The 25,551-nt window shown below is 35.9% G+C and overlaps 1 protein-coding gene across 1 annotated transcript in view; it reads right to left on the reverse strand.

The window, feature by feature from the left end:
- Nucleotides 1–22,781, reverse strand: part of RSRC1 (arginine and serine rich coiled-coil 1) — a 342,660-nt gene extending 319,879 nt beyond the window's left edge. The window contains exons 1-3 of the mRNA XM_036349070.1: nt 22,647–22,781; nt 15,207–15,402; nt 14,580–14,705 (exon numbers count right to left, since the gene is read on the reverse strand). Coding sequence (XP_036204963.1) covers nt 14,580–14,705; nt 15,207–15,400 — 320 coding nt within the window. The 5' untranslated portion in view covers nt 15,401–15,402; nt 22,647–22,781. The remainder of the gene's footprint in view (nt 1–14,579; nt 14,706–15,206; nt 15,403–22,646) is intronic.
- Between the last annotated feature and the right edge of the window lie 2,770 nt (nt 22,782–25,551).

Raw genomic sequence — 25,551 nt, forward strand, 5'->3', positions numbered from 1 at the left:
CACTACTTGGTTAGCTTGGAATTAACTTCTCTAATCTCAGCTTCCTCATCTAACAAAAATGGTCTAACATAACCTTCTAGCCCTACACATTCAACATCTATACCTCCCTAGGGCCTCACAGCTACCTCTTACAGTTATAAATCAAATAAACAAAAATTTTCATTAGAAGATCATTTCAACACAAATGCACAAAGAATAAAAGCTCTTTAGAAAACCAGAGCAAACTAGAGCTCTGAAGGGAAGCAAGTAGAAGCTGACCAAATAGGCAATAATATCCATGTGAGTAAATGCTCAATTCCTTGAAATAGGTTTAATTATTCTTTTGAAGCATAGTTACATGGCAAAATAGCAGGTACATCCATTACTTTTGTAAAAAGTGAAAAGTAAAAAATAATAAAACAAAGTTTTTGTTTAAATGATTACACATCATGAAAATAAATACAATTTAGAAACAGAATTAGAGATAGAATGAGTTCAATCCTCATTTTATAAATAAGGACACTGACATTCAGAAAGGCTGATCCAAAACTTTTTTTGTGCTATTTCTAACTTGTTATTAATGTCACTTCCTATAATTTCAAATTAGTTTCTCAATGATAGAAATGAAACTCAAGCTAGAAGTAATTATTATTGAGCTTAAAGCTCAATCCATAAGTTGAAAATTAATAAGACTGAATGCATACCCATGTTTCTATAACAGTAACTAGGATCAACTTTAGCAAGCTTGCTAAAATCCAGGTTTATGAGCTGTACAGTCTGTGTATGATGGGAGAATGCATCCATGTCTGGGTGAACAGAGAAGGCCTTCCAAGGAAATGTCTTTAAGTCAAGACCTCTAAGATGAATAAGAGATGATGAGAGAGAAAAGAAGCAACCATATGTTCAAGGGCCCTGAGAGAGAAACAAGAACTGTAGACAAACTATAAGTATGACTGAGATTAGAAAGATGTGACTAAAAAAGGCAGGAGAACCAAATCACAGAGGGACTTCAAGCACCACTGACATTCAGATTTTATTTTAAACCACTGAAATAAGGGAAGTAATAGCAGATTTGAATATTGGCTGCCATATAAAAAATGAATTAGAGGGGAAACTCCAGAAAACTATTAAAAATGTATTCTATAATTTGGAATTAACTATTTTTCCTCTTCAAAAATTAATAATCATATTCTGGGCCTCATAAAACAATTTGTGGCATTAAATAGCACAGTTAAGAATTTATACTAAGTTCTAATACTATGTTATTTAGCTGACACAATGATGTTGGTTTATCAGATATTGAGGTGATAAACCCCAAAAATAAAAACTTTCATTTAATTAAATGAGTTTTGAGGCATCCCGGAATATTACACACATTTACCAGAAATTTTTAAAGGACTAGAAAAAATTTATCAATGAATTCATCACTACTGGTTTCAATTACCTGAATAGTTAGCAATATCTCATTTCAAATGTTTACATATTTAACAAAAATTAGGCCATAAAGTACAAGTTCTTAAGAGGAAAAAAAAAGACACTGTACATAAGAATTAAATATTAGAATTATAATTATTTGATAACTACACATCTCTGTGTGTCTCATATACTGTATAATCAAGAGTTAATTGAATACCTTTCCAAGGAACCTCTTATTCTGCCTGTGTTAGATACAGAACTCTTCCAGAGAGGAAGCAAAAGTAAGTTCTTCCTGTATCTCATTCACTAGTCAATATTGATGGGAATGTAGACTGTATGGCGATTCCTCAAAAAATTAAGAACAGAGCTACTATCTGACCCAGTAATCCCTCTCCTGGGTATATACCTGAAAAACTCGAATTCATGTATTTGAAAAGATATATGCATCTCTATGTTCACTGCAGCATTATTCACAGTGGCTAAGACATAGAAACAACCAGTGTCCTGCGATAGAGGACTGAATAAAGATACTTAGCCATAAGAAAGAATAAAATACTGCCATTTGCAACAACATGGATGGGCCTTGAGAATATTATGCTAAGTGAAATAAGTCAATCGGAAAAAGCTAAGAACCATACTCATATGTGGGATATAAAACTGAAACTCATGAACACAAACAGCAGTGTGGCGGCTGCCAGAGGAAAAGGAGTGAGGGGGGGAAGGGGTTCTAAGATAAGAAGACAGGAGAAGATCTGACTTTGGATGGTGGGCACATGGTGCAATATACAGATCATATAACATAGAAACCCACACCTATATGATCAAGTCGACCAATATCACCCCAATAAATTTAATTTAAAAATAAATAAATAAACCAAATATTTGAGCTCCCCCAAAAAAGAAAGTTCTTCCTACTTATACACTGTCAAGGGCAAAAGTAGGACTAATCAAAAGATTCCCACCAAGAACTCCCTGACATCAACTGATAATTCAGTAAAAGAAAATTCAGTATATACAGCCTTGATTTTTGTGAAATGACTCATCTGTCAGGGATCTTTCATTTTCCATTCAAAATGACTAACATGAAACATGCTGAAAACAGTGCAATGCAGATTTTTCACTTAAAGTTAACAATGTAATTTTATAAGTCAAAATCAATGTATAGAAAATACTATTTATACATACAAGTTCAGTCTCTGAATATATAATTCTATAAAATCAAGATGTGAAGGTAAATGCTCTTTAAAATAGTCTAAAAGAAAAAGAATGTTTTAATTTTCTGGCAATTAGGATGCTTATAACAAATGCTTTAAGAATTACTCTGGAAAAACAAGGCTAAAACTACCTCACAATAAGTAATCGTTAAAGAATCTTCAGACATAGGTTAAAATATTTTTCTCACAAATTTTTACATAATTCCACCCTTACCATTCTAAGTATTATGCTCTAATAAGGACTATCCTAATCTTCAGCCAGCAATATTTTCAGGCTGATATTATTATTCTCATTTCCTTGAATAATATCCATACTCCAGGGCCATTTTCCTTCTCATATTCAATATCATGCATGCTTGTATCAAGGTTCCTTTCTTCATATCCTGTCACAGTATCAATCACTGCCTCCTGTCCACTCAATCCACTTTTGATTTATCAGCCGCCGTCTTTCTGGACTCCATAACTCGACCCAAACCATTTTAACAAGACATTGACAAATAGCACCCAGTATCACATCAACCTGTTCCACTTAGTAAACTAAGAAACAGTAACTGTGACATCTCTGCATAAGTATTCCATTCTATTCCCCAGACTGATGTATATTAATGAGGAGATGGTATTTGAAATGCTTCTTCCACATCAGCATCTAATATGATCAAATTAGGAAATGGGATGATTTATTAAATTGTGTAGAGCTGAAATATTTCTTTATATCGCTATACGTGTGGTTTCAGAAAGTGAGCTGTTGCTTTCAATTTTTCTACTGAGGATGTGCCTGCATTTCACAGACGAATTATTGTCTTTAAAAAGATTGCAAGAAGGCAAAATGTTATTAAGCAAATGCTCAGTAAAACAAACTAAATCAGTTTTAAAATTCCTAATTTAATGTAAATCTTGGTTGTTTCACTGAAATTCAGTTTGTGATCTTATTAAGTCATATTTGCATCATACTGTCTTGCTGTAGGACAGTTTTAAATTTATAGCATTACCAAGCAGCTTTACTTCTTGACTTTTAAGATATGTCCTCAATAAAATAATTGCTCTATAAGCACACATTTTGTTCTTATTTTCAGGTATAAGACAAAATAAAGATCAATGGGTTAATAAAAGAATAAAATAAAAATACAAAATCAACTATTTGGGTCATTTCTATACTTTTTATAATTAGATGTTAAAATGTTTTTTATTAAAGTGCTCCCCAATTAAAGTTCAATAACTGTTGCATGGGTAGTTTAAACTTTGAACAATGAATTAGTTTTTTAATATATTTCTATATGAAAGGGATATTTAATATGTTCACCAAATTTCAAACTGGAAATAAGAAAGAATAAATGTAAAACTCCTACGTTTCCATAAACAGATTCTCATCTTACCTCATTTTTTATTTTCTAAATATCCATATATTCCAGAAGTCAAACTCTGCTCACGTTAAAACTACAGAATCTCTAAGTACAAAATCCATATTTAAGTGTAGATGTAGGCTAACCTCAGCATATTGGGCTTATATATTCAATAGTTTTCTAATGGAGCAACCAATGACTTCTTTTGGCTCAAAGACAAATCAAAAGATAATTAATAAATGAATTCTAAAGTAGCTCTGATTTCATTCATTGACTAAAAAATTACCTATAAATCTCAATAGAGCTATACAATGCAGATAATGTATGAGGAGAACATTACAAAATCAGAAAAAGTATATCACCCAATAAAGAATTAATTGTGATTCTCAGATATTTACTACTTAAATTTTATTATATGAACAAGGATCATTTGTTTGATTACTTTTATATGAAGTAATAACCTTACCATTTTAAAGAAGCTAATCTAACTTTTAAATTAAAAAAAGCAACATCAACTTGAAGAAATACTACATTGTTAAAATAAAGTACAATCTTTCTCTTTAATACTCGGAAAAGGACACCAGGAAAACAGAACATCAGAAATGCTGTCCTTTGTTCTTTAAATAGAGTTAGGGCATGGAGAAAATGAGGATTTTTTTATGTCTGTTAAACTAGTAAAATAGGATAAAATAGAAGCAAACTCACAAGTATATTGTAGCATGTAGTATATAGAACTAATAATAACAGTATTTTTTAAAACCTTAACATTTTTATTGGCCTTTATAGTTTACAAAAGTATTTTCAATACACTATCTTGCTAGAAAATAGGTTTTCAGAAATTATGTTCCTCTCTCTTTCCAATTAATAAATATTTCTTACTTGTTCTTCTTGTAATACCACATTCTCAATAAAAATTTCCCTACTTGCCTCTAATATCAATAATTATGCTCTTCCTTTACATACTTGACACTATAGTCTACTACAGAATACAATTAGTAGCTTTAAACTGTCTTATTCAATGTTTGTCTCCTCTGTCTATGTGTGTGAGTGTGAGAGTGAGTGTGTGTGCGTGCATGCACACACACGTATGTGGTATGTTTGTCTTAACACAGTCTAAATGCTTCTTGAGTAGAAACCTATATAGCACTGAAGGGAAAAGAAATCACAGAGATAGAGCAATTAAAACATTACACTTTATGGAACGAGAAAAAATTTAGAATTCATTAATTCCTTCAAATTTATATCAACTAAGGCTGTCAATATCTACGTGCATAGACATATTTATAGCACAAAGAAAAACAGGTAATGAAACTAAACTATTCATTTAAGAAATGGCTCATTTCAAATTCCATTCCTTGTGTTTAGAAAATATAGCAAAATAGCCTGTGTGTGATAACTGCTATATAAATTAAATAAATACTTGGTATTTTATAATCATATTTATAATTATTTCAAAAAACCTAACATCAATAATTGAAATTAGAAATTATTATTATAAGTTGTCATGTTCATACATATGTAGTAAAAGGATGCACAATTTTTAAAAATCACCTAAGTCAATGATTACTACACATCATACAAAAAGTCTTCATTTTCACTCTTGAATTAAAATCAAAATATATATCTATTAAGAAAAAGGATTCATAACAAAGAGCCCAGAGAGTCAATAACATCAGGAAATAGTTGTCTAGGAATGCCTAGCTCAGTGATGGTGAATCTATGACATGCGTGTCAGAGGTGACACGTGAACTCATTTTTTTGGTTGATTTTTCTTTGTTAAATGGCATTTAAATATATAAAATAAATATCAAAATTATACATCTGCGTTTTACTATGGTTGCAAATATCAAAAAATTTCTATATGTGATATGGCACCAGAGTTAAGTTAGGGTTTTTCAAAATGCTGACACGCCGAGCTCAAAAGGTTCGCCATTACTGGCCTAGCTCATGACTAAATCTGTAAAAATCCTCAATGTCAGCTACATTCAATGGGTCATTTGGATAAGGTGTAGTACATAACATTATCTTAGCTCCATGTGAGGCAAAAAAAGAAAATCAAGCTAATTATGAAGTCTTCAATCTATAGAAGTGACTAGCAAAGTTAGAAAAAATAATCAAGAGATGAGAACAACAAAATAAAGTATGAGAAATAAGGCATAATCATCTCAATAGATAAAAAATGGCATAAATGAGTTTGACGTAAATCAACACCCTTTCCCCCCCAAAAAAACTACTAACAAACAAGAAATATACAAGTTTCTTCTTCAGTTTTATAAACGGGAGTCACAAAAAACCTACAACTAACATCAAATCTGAAATTGAAAGACTTTCTTTGTAAGATAGGAAAAAATGGCAAGGATGCCCAATCTCACCTCTTTTCTTCAACACTGAACTAAAAGTCCTAGACAATGCAAAAAGCCAAGAAAATGGAATAAATGACAGTTTTTAAAAGAGAAGTAAAACTCTCAATTTTCAGGTAATATGATTGTTCTTGCAGAAATATTGTAAGGTATACTCAAAATACTATAATTAATAAGAGCAGCAAGGTTACAGGATTTGAAATAAATATAGAAAAACATAAAATATACATTGTGCAAAATATATATTTAAAATATATAGTCCATTTTAATATATAAAAATAAAAGTCTATATGGAGAGCAAATTATTGGAAAATAAAATTTAGAAATAATTCCTTTTTCAATAATATAAAAAGAATTAAGATACATTTAACAAAAGATGTGGAAGATTGCTATACTGAAAACTACAAAACATTGTTGGGGCCTGGCCGGCTTGGCTCAGAGGTTGAGTGTCAACTTATGAACCAGGAGGTCACAGTTTGATTCCCCATCAAGGCAGGCAGGAGGCAGCTGATCAATGATCCTCTCTCATCATTGATGTTTCTATCTCTCTCTTTCCCACTTCCTTCCTCTCTGAAATCAATAATAATATATTTTTTAAAATAAAAATATTGTTGGGAGAAATAAAGAAAACCCAAACAATGGAGAGGCAGACCTGTAACTTAAATGAAAGGACACTAAACAGAAACATGAAAGCATATAAAACTATAAAGCTCACTGGTAAAGGTAAACATATAAGCAAATACAAAATATTCTAATATTGTAATAGTGATAGAGCACTTCTAATTCTGCTATAGAATTCAAAAGACAAAAGCTTAAAAAATTATAAAACTATATCAATACATACACATTATATAAATATATAACTATTAACAAAATGTCAACAATTAAGATATGTAAAGGGTATACAGGAATTCTTTATACTACCCTTGTAAGTTTTTGTTAAATATGAAAATATCACAAAATTAAAAGTCTCCTATATAGCAGCAATGGGCAGGTGGAATTTAAAACAATACCATTTATATTAGCACCCCAAAAATTAAGTACTTACGTATAAATCTAACAAAATATACTAGTATACAGTATCTATGTGAGGAAAATTATTAAACTTTGATGAATGAAATCAAAGCAGAAATAAACAGAGAGATGTTCCATGTTCATGGATATGAAGACTCAATATTGGCCAGATGACAATTCTTCCCAAATTGTTCTATAGAGTCAATACAATACAATCAAAATCCTAGCAAGTTATTTCGTAAATATCAACAAATTGATTCTAAAGTCTATATGAAAAGGCAAAAGATAAGAATAGCCAACACAATATTGAAGGAGAAGAATAAAGTTGGAGGACTGATATTATTCAACTTCGAGGCTTACTATAAAGCTACAGTAAGTAATAAAGACAGCATGGTATTGGGAAAAGAACAGACAAATACAATGGAACAGAATAGAGAGCCCAGAAATAGACCCACATAAATCGAGTCAGCTGATCTTTGTCAAAGGGGCAAAATTAATACAATGGAACTAAGATAACTTTTTCAACAAATGGTGCTAAAAAACTGGATACCCACATGCAAGAAAAAAAATGAACCTGTACACTGACCTTAGACCCTTGACAAAAATTAACTCAAGATGGATTACAGACCTAAGTATAAAATCTAGATGACCTTGGATAGGGCAGTTACGTTTTAGACACAACAACAAATGAATAATCCATGAAAAAAATAATAGATAAGCTACAGTACATTAAAATTTAAAACTTCTTAAAAAATAGGTGGAGGTCAAAAGTCCAAACATCTATATATATAAAAAGCCAGTGTCCCTGACGACCAGGACAATCAACCAACCAGTCACACTGAGCATCGCTAGGTCCCTTCCCCGCCACCTGCAGTCTCTGATCACAGCCTGGCTAACAGGGAAACACGGCAAATGGAGCAGCGGGGCAGGACTGGCGAGCAGGCAGAACGGGGACCTCTTGGTCCCTCCCCCGCAGCCACAGGCTCTGGGGAACAGGAGCCATGCTGCAATCGAGGAACCCTGGTGAACCAGGGGGTGGCGGCGGGTACTAGTGAGCAGGCAGAAGATGGCCTAGGGACCCTAACTGCGCATGATTTCGTGCACGCTGGGCCTCTAGTCTAGTTATGAAATAATTAAGTTGTGGGAATGTAGTGTACAGCATGGTGACTATCCTATATAATAAAAGGCTAAAATGCAAATTGACTTAACAGTGGAACAACCAGTCACTATGATGCACATTGAGCAACAGGGGGCAGATGCTCAATGCAGGAGCTGCCCCCTGGTGGTCAGTGCACTCCTTCAGGGGGAGTGCCACTCAGCTAGAAGCCCTGAGCCAGCTCACAGCTGGTGGGCACAGTGGCGGTGGCAGGAGCCTCTCTCGCCTCCACAGCAGCACTAAGGATGCCTGACTGCCATCAGTTGGACATCCCCCGAGGGCTCCTGGACTGCAAGAGGGCAAGGCTGGGCTGAGGACCGACCCCCCCCCCCCCCCCCCCGCTTCCCCGAGTGCATGAATTTCGTGCACTGGGCCTCTAGTAGATAATAATCCATATTACATTATTTGAAAGTTGCAAAGAGAGATTTTTACAGTCCTAATCACAAGAAAAAAAATGTTTTAAAGAACAATGAAAATATACTGAACGACATTAGGATTTTGAAGTTGTTTATAAAATGCCACATACTTTCCTTTAAAAATATCAGTCTGATTAAAAAAAAAAAACAGTCTACTCTGTGAAAGACGATGTCCACACATAAGAAAACAATCCATTAACTGAGGGGAAACTTTGCAAAAGAAACATCAGATAAAGGACCTTTTAAAATATACAAAGAACTTCTAAAATTCAACAATAAGAAAATAAGCAGCTCTATTAAAATATAGGGGAAAGAACTTATGAAACAGTTCACCAAAGAAGATACACAGATGGCACATAAGTAAATGAAAAGATGTTCCACATCATCAGTCATCAGAGAAATGCAAATTAAAATAATATGATACCTAAAAAAAAAAACCTACTTAAATGGCCAAAATCTGGCAACACCAATTGCTGGTGAGAAACTGTCATTCATTGCTGGTGGGAAAGCATAATGGTATGGCCACTTTGGAAAACAATCTGGCAGTTTTTCACAAAAGTATACTCTTACCATATGACCCACCAATCACACTCTCTGGTGTTTACCCAAAGGAGTTAAAAACTTATGTCTACATAAAAACATACACACAGATATTCATAGCAACTTTATTCAAAATTGCCAGAACCTGAAAGCAATCAATATGTCCTTCAGCAGGTAAATGGATAAATAAGCTGTAGTACATCCAGACAATGAAATATTATACAGGAATCCCCCACTTTCCAAAAGTTTAAGTTATGCCACTTCACTTTTACCAAAGATCTACATTAATACACAATGACTTTTATCTAAAAGTCCAAATTTTAGCCTTGGCTGGTGAGGCTCAATTGGTTGCAGCACTGTCCCATGCACCAAAGGATCTCGGGTTTGATTCCTGGTCAGGGCACATACGCAGGTTTCCGGTTGATTCCCAGTCAGGTCGCATATGGGAGGCAATCAATTGATGTTTTTCTTTCTCTCTCTTTCTCCCTCCCTCTCCCCTTCCTCTCTCTCTAGAATCAATGAAAAAAATATATCCTCGGGTGAGGATAAAAAAAAAAAAGCAATTTCATCAGATTTATTTTGGTTAGCAAAAACAGGTACCAATATATATCTTCATAAAAGCAAAATGGCATAACTCGAACTTTCAGAAACCTGGGGATACACATGGCCCTTTGCACTATTATGAAATGTTTCATAGGAATATTCTACGTTTGGATAGTGAGGAAACCTGTATAGTACTAAAAAAAAATGAGCTATCAAAGCCATGAAAATACATGGAAGAAACCAAAATACATACTACTAAGTAGAAGCCAATCTGAAAAGGCTAAATACTGCATGATCCCAACCGTATAGCAGTCTGGAAAAGGCAAACTATGGAGACAGTAAAAAGATCAGTGGGTGTCACAGCTTAGGGAGATGGGGTGAAATAGGCAGAGCACAGAGTATTTTTAGGGCACTGAAACTACTCTGTATGAACCTATACTGATGGATACATGTCATTACACATTTGTCTAAATCAGAGATTTTCAACCTTTTTCATCTCATGACACACATAAACTAATTTAAGAAGATTGAAATCTTACAAACTATATTTTCTGACCACAATGGAATGAAACTAGAAATCAATAGCAGCAGAAAAACTGGGAAATCCATAAATATGTGGAAATTAAACAACTTATTGTTGAAAAATCAATGACTCAACAAAGGAATCACAAGGGAAATTAGAAAATATCTCGAGACAAATGAAAATGAAATCATAACACACCAAAACTTATGGGCTGCAACAAAAGCAGTTTTAACCCTGCCAGACCGCTGTACCAATTTTTCGGTAATTTCCACTCAAAGGTGGAATACTGGCGCTAGATGAAAGGTAGATGAAAGGTAGACCTATTTTCTACAATGTCTCCAAGTTCCATCTTATTCTAACCACTTGTTTGCATGTAACTAACATTTTTCTATATCATGTTGGTTTTTTTCTCTTTAATGCTCAGGAGCCCAGGTATAGGGGACAGTTAGGTTCAGGGCCTCAGGTCTGGTAGGATAAGAGGGTAGTTAATAGCTAGAAATGCCTACATTAAAAAAGATGAAAGATCTCAAATCAATAACCTAGCTTTACATCTCAGGGAACTAGTAAAGGAGGAACAAACTACACCGAAAATTAGCAGAAGGAAGGGAAGGATTAATAATGATTAGAGCAGAAAAAGAGGGAATAGAAAAACAATATTTTTAAAAAAGCAATAATACTAAGAATTTGCTTCTTTTTTTAAAATATATTTTATTGATTTTTTACAGAGAGGAAGGGAGAGGGATAGAGAGTTAGAAACATCAATGAGAGAGAAACATCGATCAGCTGCCTCCTGCACACCTCCTACTGGGGATGTGCCCGCAACCAACGTACATGCCCTTGACCAGAATCGAACCTGGGACCTTTCAGTCCGCAGGCTGACTCTCTATCCACTGAGCCAAACTGATTAGGGCAAGAATTTGTTTCTTGAAATGATCAACAACATTGGTAAGCCCTTAACTAGATTAACTAAGAAAAAACAAGGAGATTCAAAAACTAAAATCAGATATTAGAGAGAAAGCATTAAAATTGAAACCAAGCAATAAACACGGTTATGAGACAACCTATAGAAATAGATAAATTCCTAAATATATACAACCTACCAAGACTAAATCATGAAGAAACAAACATATGAACAGAGCTATAACAAACAGATTGAATCAGTAATCAAAAACCTCCCAACAAAGAAAAGCCCACAACTACATGGCTACACTGGAGAATTTCTACCAAACATTTAAATAAGAATTAAGGCCAATCCCTCTCAAACTCTTCCAAAAAATTGAAGAGGAGGGAGCTCATCCAAACTCATTTTATGAGCTAGCATTATTACCCTGATACCAAAGCCAGACAAATATATTATAAGAAAACTACAGACCAATATCCATGATTAATACTGACACAAAAACCTCAAAAAAATACTAGCAAACTAAGTTCAACAGCACAGTAAAACAATTATATACCATAACCAAATTGGATTCATCCCTTGAATTCAAGAATTGTTAAATACACAAAAGCAATCTTGAGAAAGAACAAGGCTGGAGGCCTCACATTCCTAATTTCAAAATATATATTAAAAAGCTACAGTAATCAAAACTATATAATGCTGGCAGACACAGAGACAAATGGAATAGAATAGAGAGCCTGACATAGTATAAAACGCAGATTGCTAAACATGTGTGCTGTTGACTAGACATTACTGCCATTACTTTTAAGTTCTTCCTTGCATTGCAAAGGAAAAGAAATTAACGTTTCCAGATTTCCTCTGGAGGTAGTTGTAGGTACAGAGTTGGACAGAGAAGCAGCTTCCAGGTGGGTAGTTTCTTGAGAACCACTCATTCTGTTGCTACAAACCTAGAAAGTTCTTAAGATTTCCAGTGACTTGAGAAAACAACCAGCTTTAATACTTCAGGCAGAATTAATCAGTGACAGTGTCCCTAATTCCCTCAGCCCTTCCAAAGGTTGCATAGGCCTTTATCCCTATATTAAAATCCCACTGCTTGGAATTCATTGCCTTCTGTTTCCCTAATCAAATTCTGGTTGATTGATTCAAGGTATGTGAAAATAGTCTATAACCTGAAAAAGACATATAAAAGCATGGATTATTATTTCTATTCCCACTGACAGAAAATTTCAACTGACCTTGATTTCTGGTAATCAGCCTCCTTTTAGACAAATCAATACATCTAAAATAAAGCTTTCCTTCTACAAATCAATAAACAATAAAACTTTTCCTTACTAAAAAAACAGCTCTCTACCTAACTTCATTTCCCCAGTTAATGAGCCAGTCAAGACATGTTTACTAAGCAAGGTATTGTGTTAGGTACCAAAAGATTTCCCTTGTAAGAGTTTATAATATATGAGTATAATAAAGACATAACATTCATACTATAACTATTACATATCAGGAACTATATGTAATGGTGGGTAAGAGAAAGAATGGATTAAACTTGACTTGGGAGTGCAAAGATAAACATCAAAAAAGGATTTAAGGAAAAAGAGAACTAAAGATTGCAAGAAACTGAAAGAAAGCATGCTCAAAAAAACAAAGCTAGTAACCCAGGAATATGTATAGAGAACAAAGGCATACAATACAGAGTAGCTTATTAATGGAGTGTGTACTAAGAAGAGGAGACTAAGTCCAAATAGGGAGTATGTACTAAAAAGAGGAGACTAGCCCTAACTGGTTTGGCTCAGTGGATAGAGCGTCAGCCTGCGGACTGAAAGGTTCCAGGTTCGATTCCGGTCAAGGGTATATACCTTGGTTGCGGGCACATCCCCAGTGGGGAGTGTGCAGGAGGCAGCTGATCGATGTTTCTCTCTCATCGATGTTTCTAACTCTATCCTTCTCCCTTCCTCTCTGTAAAAAAAAAAATCAATAAAATATATTTAAAAATAAAAAATAAAAAGAGGAGACTAAATCCAAACACTACAAGGTCAGAAAAGCTAAACATCTGGACTTTATTACCATTATCCAACTTCAGATTCATAGAGATTTATAAATTTTATGCCTAGATAACAAAATCAGGCTGCTACTATGCCCCCACAGCTAGAATCTAATAGAAGAACAGAAAAAAGCAGCTGATCTTACTAAATTCCTGTTTTTATACTAACACTCTTCTGCTCAAAAACTTTCAATAACTTCTGAACACCTACTTTTATCAAATCCCTCAATACCATGGTCCCCATCCTATTCAACCGTATTTTCAACCATTGCCCAACATGTACAACTCTTTCCAGGTAAGCTATCCTCTGTATTATTGGCCCTTGATCAAGACAAGAAAACAAAGATGGAGTGACAACGCAGATTAATCAGCTCGGGCTGCTACAACAAAATACCACAAATTGAGCAGTTTTAAACAACGTAAATTTATTTCTCATAGTTCGGGGGCTCCAAGTCCAAGATCAAGATACTAGTTGATCTGGTTTCTGGTAAGGGCTCTTCCTGGCTTGTAGATGGCTGACTTTTCACTGTCTTCTCGTGGCCTTTCCTCTAAATTCACACTCAAAGAGCGAGAACAGTCTGCCTCTTCTTGTAAGCCCACCAGCCCTACTGGATTAGGGTCCTACCCTTATGACCTCATTTAACCCGAATTACCTCCATAAAGACCCTAATTCAGTTATATTGGGGATTGGGGATTCAACATACGAATTGGGTGGGAGGGGGTAGCTGGGGGTAGGGACATGAACATTTACTTCATATCACACTGGGTTATTTCTGAGGCTAGACCTTAAGAGATCCTGCATCTTCTGCTCTTACCTTCTTGAAATACTTTCCCCGTCATGTGAAAAAGCCCAGCCTAGCCTACTGGAGGATGAGAAACCACAGGAGAACTAAAGCACCCTAGACAATAGCCAAAAGCCAATACCAAATGCCTGAGTTGAGGTTACATTGGACCATGTAGTTCCAGTTAAGCTATCAGATAACTACAACCACAGGAGTGACCCAGATGACACTAGCAGAAAAACTGCCAGCTGAGCTCAGGTCAAAATTGTAAAATCTTGAGAAAATAAATGACTGTTGCTTTAGATCACTAAATGTGAGGATAGTGTGTTACAGAGCAATAAATATCTGATGGCATACCTTCTTGTTCTGCTTTTTGACCTAGACCTCTGAACTCTATAGGATTTCCCCCAGTCCCTTGAACGACTTCGACTTCGTTTTCTTCTAGAGCCATAAGAAGAGCTACTGCTTGATCGATGTCTCCGTCTGAAATAAAATATAATTAAGTATCATTGCTATAAAAAAATTTTGTATGAGCATTAAGGAGAAATCACCTAGATTCTATAGAATTGTCTCATTTTTACTGTCTTACACCTTCTTAAAAGCAAAAAGAGATAAAATGTTATTGCTCTTGAACAATCAGGTGACTAATTTCATAATTTAGTGATTGAATTAACTACAAATTAAGACCTTGGAGGTGTTAAGTAGTATACAATCCTTCCAAATGTTATCAGATAACATAGTTTGAGAATTAAGCTAGTTTATACTTACTTGTCTACAAAAAAACAGACAAAGGAGAAAGACACTGAACCCATGGGATGGGCCTGGAAAAACAGAACAAAACACCTCTGGCTTGGGACTTAACCTTCATAACTATATAACTACTAAAAGAAAAATGTTTTACCCAGAAAAATTACAAGTACAAAAATATAAGAACTTGAAAGAATGTAGTCTCGTTACTACATAAGTAAAAGTTATGAGAATCACCTTCTATCATAAGAATGTGAACGAGGCTGAAGATCTCTGGACCAAGATCTTGACTTTGACCTGGATTTCCTTCCACCTTTCCTTCGGCTATATGTTCTACTATCTGAAGAACTACTTGAAGATGACCGTCTACGATGTTTCTTTTTTCTCTTGCTTCTGCTTTCTTCTTCAGTATCTGATGAACGGCGTCCCATTTCTACAAGTTTAAATTCAAAGAAAATTATTACTAACATACGGCACCATGGAGACTAGCCCTAACTGGGCTGCAACAAAATTTAATATAGCAATTTTTTTAAACTTTGCAAAAATTTTTAGTCTTAAAGTAAAATTTTAAATGTACCTGGCTTCTTGACAAGAATATAAAAAAAAATCTCTAATACAGTCTTCAGTTTTTATAATTTAGTAACTGTTTTTATAATTTATGAACAACTTAAATTTATCCTAAATTTTTCCAAATGTCTCTCAAAAGAGTCAATCTGAGGACAGCTCATTATGACAATTTTCTTATATTTTAAGTTGCAGTTATGATTAATTACATAATATTTGGTTTAGGGATCAACTACCTAATCCTTCATTTTCACATTCCCTAAAGATAACACATATTTTACTATCTTTTAGAATTACTTTTTTCTAACTGAAAATTCTACATTTTTAAATGGATAAAAACTCACTAGTCATCAACAGAGTACAAAATGAAATAATATACTATCATCATTTCACTTGTGAAATTTGGGAGAAGAAATGTTAACTTAAGTAACAAAGTTGATGAGGTTATTGTGAAGTCGGTCAAATCTTCACACTGCTAGTAAAGTGGTGGTATATTCCTTCCTGAAAGCAATTAACAATTTAAATATAGAGTCATAAAAAATGTTTATTTTTTTGTCACAAAGCAATTCTACTTCTAAGAATGTATCTGAAAACTTTTTCTTAAAAAAATATAATCACAAAGATATCCATTATACCATTATTAAAACTGTCTCTATAGAGACTGCAATTTCTAAAAATATGTACATATGAGTAAGAGCAAAAATAAAAACTGGTAATATTTAAGTGATAAAACTGGGTAACGTTTTTTTCTTTTTAAACATATTTTCAAAAAAAAACAAAAAAAATATTTTCTATATGGCTATGGTAATGCTTTTACATTTAGTATACAAAAGGAAAAATATACAGAAATAGAAGTTAAAGAATTTTTTCAAATTATATTTTTATTGTTAACTTTATTATAGAGGTCCCTCATTTACATTCCCTTTGCTTTTCCCCCAGACTCTGCCCTCCTCTCCCTATAACGCTGACCACATTGTTTTATGTGTCCATGGGCTTTGCATGTATGTTCTTTGGCTATTCTCTTCACCTTCTTTCACCCTATCTACCCTATGCACCTCCGCTCTGACATCTGTCAGTCTGTACCAAGAACACATGTCTCTGGTTCTATTTTGTCAGTTTATTTTATTCATTAGATTGTACAAGTGAGATCACATGATATGTGTCTTTCTCTGACGGGCTCATTTTGCTTAGCATAATAATCTCCATGCTGTCATAAAAGGTAAGAGATCCTTTCTTTTTATAGCCTCGTAGTATTCCATTGTGTAAATGTACCATTGCTTTTTTATCCACTCATCTACCAATGGTGTTTTGGAATTATCAGAATATATTCCCAGAAGTGAGATCACTAGGTTGAAAAGCAGTTCCATTTTCAACTTTTTGAGGAAACTCCAAACTGTTTTCCACAGTGGCTGCGTTCCTACCAACAATGCACTAGGGATCCCTTTACTCCACACCTCGCCGGCACTTGCTGTTTGTTGATTTACTGAAGGTAACCATTCTGGCAGGTGTGAGGTGGTATTTCATTGTGGTTTTAATTTGCATCTCTCTGATGGTTAGTGACATTGAGCATTTTTTCATATGTCTATTGGCCATCTGTATGTCCTCTTTAGAGAAATGTCTATTCAAGTCCTTTGCCCATTTTTTTAAGTGGGTTGTTTGTCTTCCTGGTGTTGAGTTGTATAAGTTCTTTATATATTTTGGAAATTAATCCCTTATCATGGGGGAATATGTTCTCCCATAGAGTAGGTTCCCTTTTCATTTTGTTGATGGTTTTCTTAGCTGTGCAGAAGCTTTTTAGTTTGATGTAATCCCATTTATTTATTCTTTCCTTTGCTTCCCTTGCCCTAGGAGACATACTGGCAAAAATATTGCTATGTCAGATGTCTGAGATTTTACTGCATATGTCTTTTTCTAGGATTTTTATGATTTTGCAACTAACATTTAGGAATTACCTTAGTTCAGCGGTTCTCAACCTGTGGGTCACGACCCCTTTGGGGGTCAAAGGACCCTTTCACAGGGGTCGCCTAAGACCATCCTGCATATCAGATATTTACATTACGATTCATAACAATAGCAACATTATGGTTATGAAGTAGCAATGAAAATAATTTTATGGTTGGGGTCACCACAACATGAGGAACTGTATTTAAAGGGCCAGAAGGTTGAGAACCACTGAAAGTTTTCTTATTTCCTGGCTTTTTCTTCCATTCTTGTTTTCACTTTTAAGCAGTTAAAAATGTTCTTTACCCACAAATAACCATTTAACAAGAGCTTTGATGTTCTTATTATCTTGTTAAAAAAATACTAAAATGAGAATATAAAGATAAAAAATATAAATTCACAAGGATACACAGACTACAAGAGAAGACAGAAGGAACAGTAAACAAGATACGTCAACAAATTTTTAGCAAATGAAAAACATATGGAGGATTTAGACCTATGAGAGCCGAATACCAGCAACTGCAGAGAATTCCAAAATGAGAAAAGCCACTTTACATAGCAAAAATCAGAAAGGATAGGAATTTAAGATACCACTTACCACAGTGGACACAAAGATGCGTGGAACTAAAAATCAAAGGAACTGGATGAAAGTCTATAAAACCAGTAATCTCCCAGGTCCCCTTCCCCATGCAACCCAGACAGGTGACTACTCTTTCCCAATCCCAGGAGAGGTGATTTATTTAGTAAAAATGGCAAAATAATAAAGCACCAGATCCAGGGGCACAATAAACGAGGGCAGAGAGATGCTAACCTAAAAGTGAAAAGAATGACATGAAAGTCTACAACTAATGGTAAATACTGTACCATTAGTTGGATCCAAGATCGTTCTGGCAGAGGATTCATCTATGCAAAAACTGAACAGTAGCTGAAAAAGATATACTACAAGTATTTGAAGGTACGCCAACGCCCCCCCCCCAAAGAAAAAAATGGCCAGGCCCTTGCCCAATCACCTATAACCAAGCCCACCAGTTAATAAGTCCAAGCCTTAAACATTTTTCAGTAAACAATTTTTCTGTTAACTTTTTATAGATTATTAGATAGGGGGGAGGGGAGGATAACCAATCACGTGATGAAAGCCTTCATTATAAGAGACAGAAAGGAAAAACAAAACAAAACAAAAAACTCGTAGTAAACCAGGAACATGCAGAAGAAAATTAAAGGAAAATATCACAGCTAATTTCCTCAGATCCAGCAAACAAGAATAGGAGGAACATCCATAGAACAGAAGAAAAAGCTGGAAATTTAAAATATGATAACTTGTAGCCGAAACCAGTTTGGCTCAGTGGATAGAGCGTCGGCCTGCGGACTGAAAGGTCCCAGGTTCAATTCCGGTCAAGGGCATGTACCTGGGTTGCGGGCACATCCCCAGTAGGAGATGTGCAGGAGGCAGCTGATCGATGTTTCTCTCTCATCGATGTTTCTAACTCTCTATCTCTCTCCCTTCCTCTGTAAAAAATCAATAAAACATATTTTAAAAAAATAAAATAAATAAAATAAAATATGATAACTTGTAAAAAAAATACAATAAAATTAGAAGATGAGTTCAAATGACTCACAAAAAGTAGTAAGAAAAAGATTAAAATCAGGAGGTAAAAAGTAGTAAGAAAAAGATTAAAAATAGGAGGTAAAAAGTCCCTGGAACAATTAATTTTAAATGACATAAACCAGACATATCTCATAAAAATTCAGACACTAGGAATATATAGAAGATCCCAGAAACTTCTACAGAGAAAAAAATGGAGAAATCATAATAAAAGGAACAGGACTTCTAAACTGCAATATATAGAAAACAATGGAGACTTGTGTCCAAAATTCTAAATGAAAATGATTTTCAACATAGAATCTATATCCAGACCAATCACTGATCTAATAAAAGATCAGAATAAAGACATTTTCAGATATGCAGCCCCAAAATTATACCTCACATTCCACCAAAAGCAAACAGCAAACCAACAAAGGCAAGCCAGATCAAAAAAATAAGGAATGTAACACTAGAGATAGGTAAAACATCCCAGGATGAAAGCAGGCCTAGCTATAAGGGATACATCAGTGAACAAGAGACAAAAATCCTTGCCCTCAAGGAGCTTATATGCTATTATAACAGCAGTTCTCAAAATGGGATCTGTAGGACACCTGAGCAATAGCATCTCAGTTTGGGGGAGATGAAAGGGTACATTGCCTTCTATTCATATTTTGGGTCTGTAAAGAAAATTTCATATTTTTAAGCCTTCAATATAATTATGTATATTATTACTTCATATTACTTGTTTTTTTCTGACTTTTGTCTACTATTGCTTGTACATCATCAGTGCAAAAGTCAATATAGGGGAAAAGGTAAGTCATATATGAGTATTATAATGAGAATAGTTTTGACCTCTTGAATCCCCTGAAAGGATTGGGGAAGGTTGAAAAACCACTGTCACAAAATTATAAATATTTTTTCAAGGGATACATTTACATTTCAGAAAAATTACACTGAAATATTAATCTCAGTAAGAGAAAACATTTAACATCAAATATTTATCCAGAAAAGGAAGTCAACACTAAGAGCAAATCAGTAGACCCAAATATTGTCTTCTCTATCAATGACAGGTTTTGAACTCTTATTCACCACTCTATATATATATTCACCTCTGGATTTCCATAATGTCCCTAGCATGTAGCTGAATATACTTGCTCATTGAAGTCATGGTGGTCAACTTATATTTCCCCCTCCTACTAAGAAAGAAGTCTTTATATTTAACTCCATTGGTCAAGGTGCAATGCATGGAAAGACACGTTAATAGTAGCTCTTTCTGATAAGGGCAATGATGACTGAGCACAGATTTTTAGGAATCCCACAAGCTAACAATTTTTCAACCTATCTGTAAGCAAAAAAAAAAAACAAAAAAAGCATAGGGTCAGAACTCCTACAGCTCTTGGTTTTATGTTCTAACTCTAATCTCTAGTATATCCTGGTTGAGTGTCATGGTTGCAAACCTTACCCAACTACTCATACTACGGAACTGAAGCCAAGACTGGTAGGACAGTAGGACATCAATTTACAAAAACATCTTATTGCAAAGTTTAGGTGAATGATGGAAGATGTAGGCCCAAACAGCTCAAAGGCATACACAAGTAGTTCCTTTGTTCAGTTATTAATAAAGGCACAAAAACAGTTACCTTTTTTTGGAAAACAGGCAGTTAGAGAGAACAAAGATTCCTAGAGGATATGACAGTTTATAATTATTTCTCTACTACTCATTCATCAGTATATCAAACTACAATTTTTTTTTTTATCTTGGACACATGGTCAAAAAAAAAAAAAAGAGCAGTCATTTCAATGGAAAATCCATCTCAGAGAGACAGAGAAAAGTAAAAGTGGGGTTAATATCATTTAGCATAAGAACTCCATAAACAGTATAGAACTATGCAAAGGCAATAAAAGAACTGAGATAAAAATCTAGCTTAACAAGCCTAACAAAGCAAAACTCCAAAAAAGAATCATCAAAACACTCCCCCTCCCGTAACAACTAAATATCTACAGACTAGCATATCTTTTTTTTTTTTAAGCATTACTGGGCATGGACTTTTCCCCAATGGTTTGAAAACCAAAGCAGAAAATATATCTGTACATCTACTATAACAATCTTACTACAGGGTTTCCAACTTGTAACACCATTCTTTTCTGAAACTGGTCAAGTTGGAAAGGCAATTAATAGACACCATCTGCCTTCAATGTTTTTCAGCTTCCAACATTTTTAGCCCTTTCACTGAAGAACGTACAGTAATACAGTGCTGCCACTTAGCAGGAAATCTCCTTTGCCTGCAAAGAAAGTGACTATTTATAGACTCTAAGGCTAGACGGGCTCTCAAAGGATGACCAGTTTCCCCACAAGGTTGCACCTGTAACTCCAGCTCCAATCCTTTAACCTGGGAACTCTGCATATCTCCTTCACTTAGAGCAGTGGTTCTCAACCTTGGCTGCACATTAGAATCACCTGGGAATCTTTTTAAAATCCTGATGTCTGGGCCTCATCCTCTGGAAATTCTGTTTCTTAGTTATGGGGTGGGGGCCACAACATTAGTAACAAAGAAACAGAATTTCCGGAGGATGAGGCCCAGAAATCAGGATTTTAAAAAGATTCCCAGGTGATTCTAATGTGCAGCCAAGGTTGAGAACCGCTGACTTAGAGCTTTTACATCTAAGTTCAGAGATGACAACGTGAATACTTTTTGGGGAGAACACAAAACATTTGAATTAATTTAAACTACCTAGGATCTGTTTAGTTGATTCACAAGTAGATTACTAATTCCGCAAATGCAAAAAAAAAAAAAAAAAAAAAAAAAAAAAAGATTAGGCTTCCAGTGTGCATTTAAAGATACATAACCCCTGAGAGAGAAATTAGTTGACCTAAAATCAAGAGCAGTCAATATGTGTAATGGTGCATTATAACCTCCACCAAAGTAAACAGTTTAAGGGTAAGCCATGTGCTCTTAATCCAGGATCACAAGGCCACAAGCCCTGACGTCAAGGAAGAGTGCTTAAAGCGGGAATGTGTATTTAAACGTAGGCAAGTCTATTTCACCCTGCACCATCTCTGCTTTCTGCAAGCTAGTGTGTGAGCTGGGAATCACGGGGGGAGAAAAGGTGTATCTAAAGTAGAGACCACGGCCGGCCGGCCGGGGTGGGACAGGGTGCACCAGGCTGCAGTCTCTCTCCCCGCACCTTCCCGGGCACTTTTGCCAAGGCCGGTCCATAAACCCCAGCGCAGGGGCCAGTGGGGGTGGGGTGAGCAGGGGATGCGCGAGGAAGGGCAGGAAACGTGGACTAACTCTCTCTCACCACCTCCAGCCTGAGGGCCTCGCCAGAGACCTGCGAGCTAGCACCACCCCAAAGCCAACCACCACCTGGGGCCCCCGCTCCGAACACCCGGGTCGGAAACCTCCAGGTGCGAGACGCATGCGCACTGGCCCCCCGCGCCGCACACCGCGGCACCAGCCCCCTCGTCCCCCGCCGCCTCCCAGACGGCGGCAGGCCCCGCGCCGCCTCCCGCCGCCTCACGCAGGAGCAAGGCCTCGGAACCCCGCCGCCGCGGGCGCCTCCTCCCGGGCCCCGGACGAGGGCATCACCTGGCTCCCAGTCTTCGGGATCACACCTCCCGTGGACTTGCAAGCGCCGCAAACCTGGAAATGTTTCTTCAAATCGGGGAGCCGCCGGCGCCCTCCGAACTTGGTTCAGTTTAAGCTCACCGCCTTCCTGGTTCCAGCGCCAGGCAGCGGCAGCCGAGCTTCCGAATGCATCGATGGAGGCGACCAGGCGCTAGGAGTGCCGAGGGAATGGATCGTCACGCCGCCAATTTTTTGTTTGGTGTTGGCTTTGCTGGCTTGTTTGATTATTTGATTGCCTTATAACCGAAAAACAATAAAGGTGGGGACTGAAGCGTGTAATTGCCTTTGTAATCGTCGTTATCGTCACAGATAATCAGTAAACAAGTCTGCATCATAGGAAGTTAGGTTTAAGACACAGGTAGCAAAATTGGTTATCTCTAGCTGGGCGAGGAGGAAACTCGCCCAACAATAATAAATCATGGGAGTGTGTCTGCATAGAGTCGTGTGTGATTAAAATGCAATGATTTATTTGCAAAAGTGCATTAAAAGTCGGTGTTTCTTCTGCCCTGAAGGTGAAGGCACTCACAGGTTGGTTGCAAATTAGTTTCTCGCATTAAAGGATCTGGTTATCAGAGGACTGGGGGGAAGGCTGCCCTAGGCAAGGAAAGGAGATTTCTTCTGAAAGAGAAATTGTTTAGGTGTTTGTTGTTATTTACATCAATAAACATTAACGCGATTAAGCATTTTCTGTAACTCATACTACATTAATTATCTGGCCTTGCGTAAACCTCATTTTTCCTTGTTTGCTATAAGTACGCAAAGATATGGAGGTAAATAAACTGTTGGCCCTGGTTTGGGGCAACTGTGAGAACCAACTTGTTCAGAATCGCTAGATATCCAAACCACAGTTTTCTGCAGATATTTGAGAGGTGAAAATCAGCTCCAGAAATATATTTGTCATAAATGACTGTACCTTAAATAACCAGTTTGAGGGGGACCGTTTTAAAACTAACTACCACACTACATGTTTATTTTAAATAATTCACTAGCTGGGGGGACTCGGCGTCCTGAATTTTATTGGAACTTGTATACCTGTCTGCAGGCTGTTAACTGAGCTTTACTATCAATTTTTTTTTTTTTTTACCAAAACTGTATTTTGAAATACCCTGTTTCCGGAAAACATTTACTATTTAATAAAACAACCTCATTAGAACTTCATGAGCATTTATTAGCATATCATTTCAAAACCTTGGTGTGGTTTTTTTTTTAGTAGGTTTCCCTTAGGCCAGTAGAATCCATGATCAGACACTGCAGATCTCTCATAACTCTATCAACACCACTATTCCTAAATATACAAAGAGCCAGGAAAATCTATTTGGTGTGAATCACATCAATTGTCTGAACCTTCTCTGATTACCTTTAAAATGGTCATCTTTCCCTCCAGCTCAGTAGATGGAATTTGAGATCAGACCTAGAAATCATGAAAAAAAAAAAATGTAGCTGGTGAGTGTCTTGATCCCTTACCAGACTTCTAAAGTGGTCATTTTGAAGCTATTTGTGAATAGTATTTAACACCTCAGTTTGGGAGCTCTTTCTGTTCATTCTGCTCAATAACCTTAAAAACAGATTTTCTTAAAGGATTAAAGTTTTATGCTTATTCCCCTCTCACAATATCAGGACTAAAGTGATTACAAAGTAAAACCATGTTCCTAAATTCATGTAACTTTGGAAAGTGTATTTTAGTCTCTTTTGTAGCATAATAAAATAAAAGCAAGCACTAATATAATTAATTAATACCTAAGAGTATTGCACTGGAAACATAAAGATCTTAATTATTTCTCCTAAAAGTAGCAATAAGTGAAATGTTTTAAGAACAAAATATAACTTCAGCATTCAAGAGAATACAAGGCAAATACTTCTTAAAAGTATGATTTCCATCTCAAGTTTGCCAACTGTGAACATTTAAATCTGAAGAGTAGTATAGTATGACAGATATGTATAGCCTCTATTTACAGATATCCTAGAAACACTAATATATTAAGTTTTAATTGTGTTCTTTTCCTACAAATGTTTCAGGTTGCTTTGATGGAACTTCCCAAATTACCTGTTAACTTCATGCTGAGGCTTTAACCAATGGATGGAAGATAAACATATCAAAGTTTTTGTAATTGCTTTTATTTTTACTAGGAGTATTAGATCTAAGAAAATGAACCAAGTTACCTTTCACATCAGAAAGCCTGCATTCATTGTTTATTAACACTCAGACTCTTTGAAAATGTCCCCAAAGCTACACTTGAAGAGGTATATTTTTTTACAAACTCAAATAATATAACTTTCCATATGTAAATATTCTTATGTGAGATACATTTGTGGCCACACTTCTCACAGCCAGCTCAATACAGACAAATGACTCAGGAATATAGACATTCCTTCCGCATAACTGTTTCGATGAAAACAGTCCAGGGAGAGAGCGAGAGACTTTTCTCCCGGTGAACATCGCTTCTTTAATAGTCCACAATAAATAAAATTAAGAGAGGCACAAACTTAACATCCACTGATTTTTTATTTAATTCCAATAAGGATAATCACTTGCTTTTCAAAATCAGGAAATCAACTAGAATGTTTTCCAGGTTGCTAAAGAAGAGCTCTTGCAGTTCATGTCGAGAGCGGCCCGGACACAGGGAGTTAGTGATAAGGGAGCTGGGGTGAGGGTCCCGAAACCTCCCAGAGGGAAAGAAGTCTAACTGTCCTTGATCGGGCGCTAAGGAAACACTTTCATATGGAATCTGTCAGGGAACAGCTGCTCGGGAAATGTGTTAAATTGACCGGCCCTTCCAGCGGGGCTGTCGGTGGAGGAGTCGGCTTGGGCTCCAGGGCGCCAGCAGCGGGGTAAATCACAAATTCCCCAGGGCCGGGAGGCTGGTGA

The sequence above is a fragment of the Myotis myotis genome, unplaced genomic scaffold, assembly GCF_014108235.1.
Source record: "Myotis myotis isolate mMyoMyo1 unplaced genomic scaffold, mMyoMyo1.p scaffold_m19_p_2, whole genome shotgun sequence".
Classification (NCBI taxonomy): Eukaryota; Metazoa; Chordata; class Mammalia; order Chiroptera; family Vespertilionidae; genus Myotis; species Myotis myotis.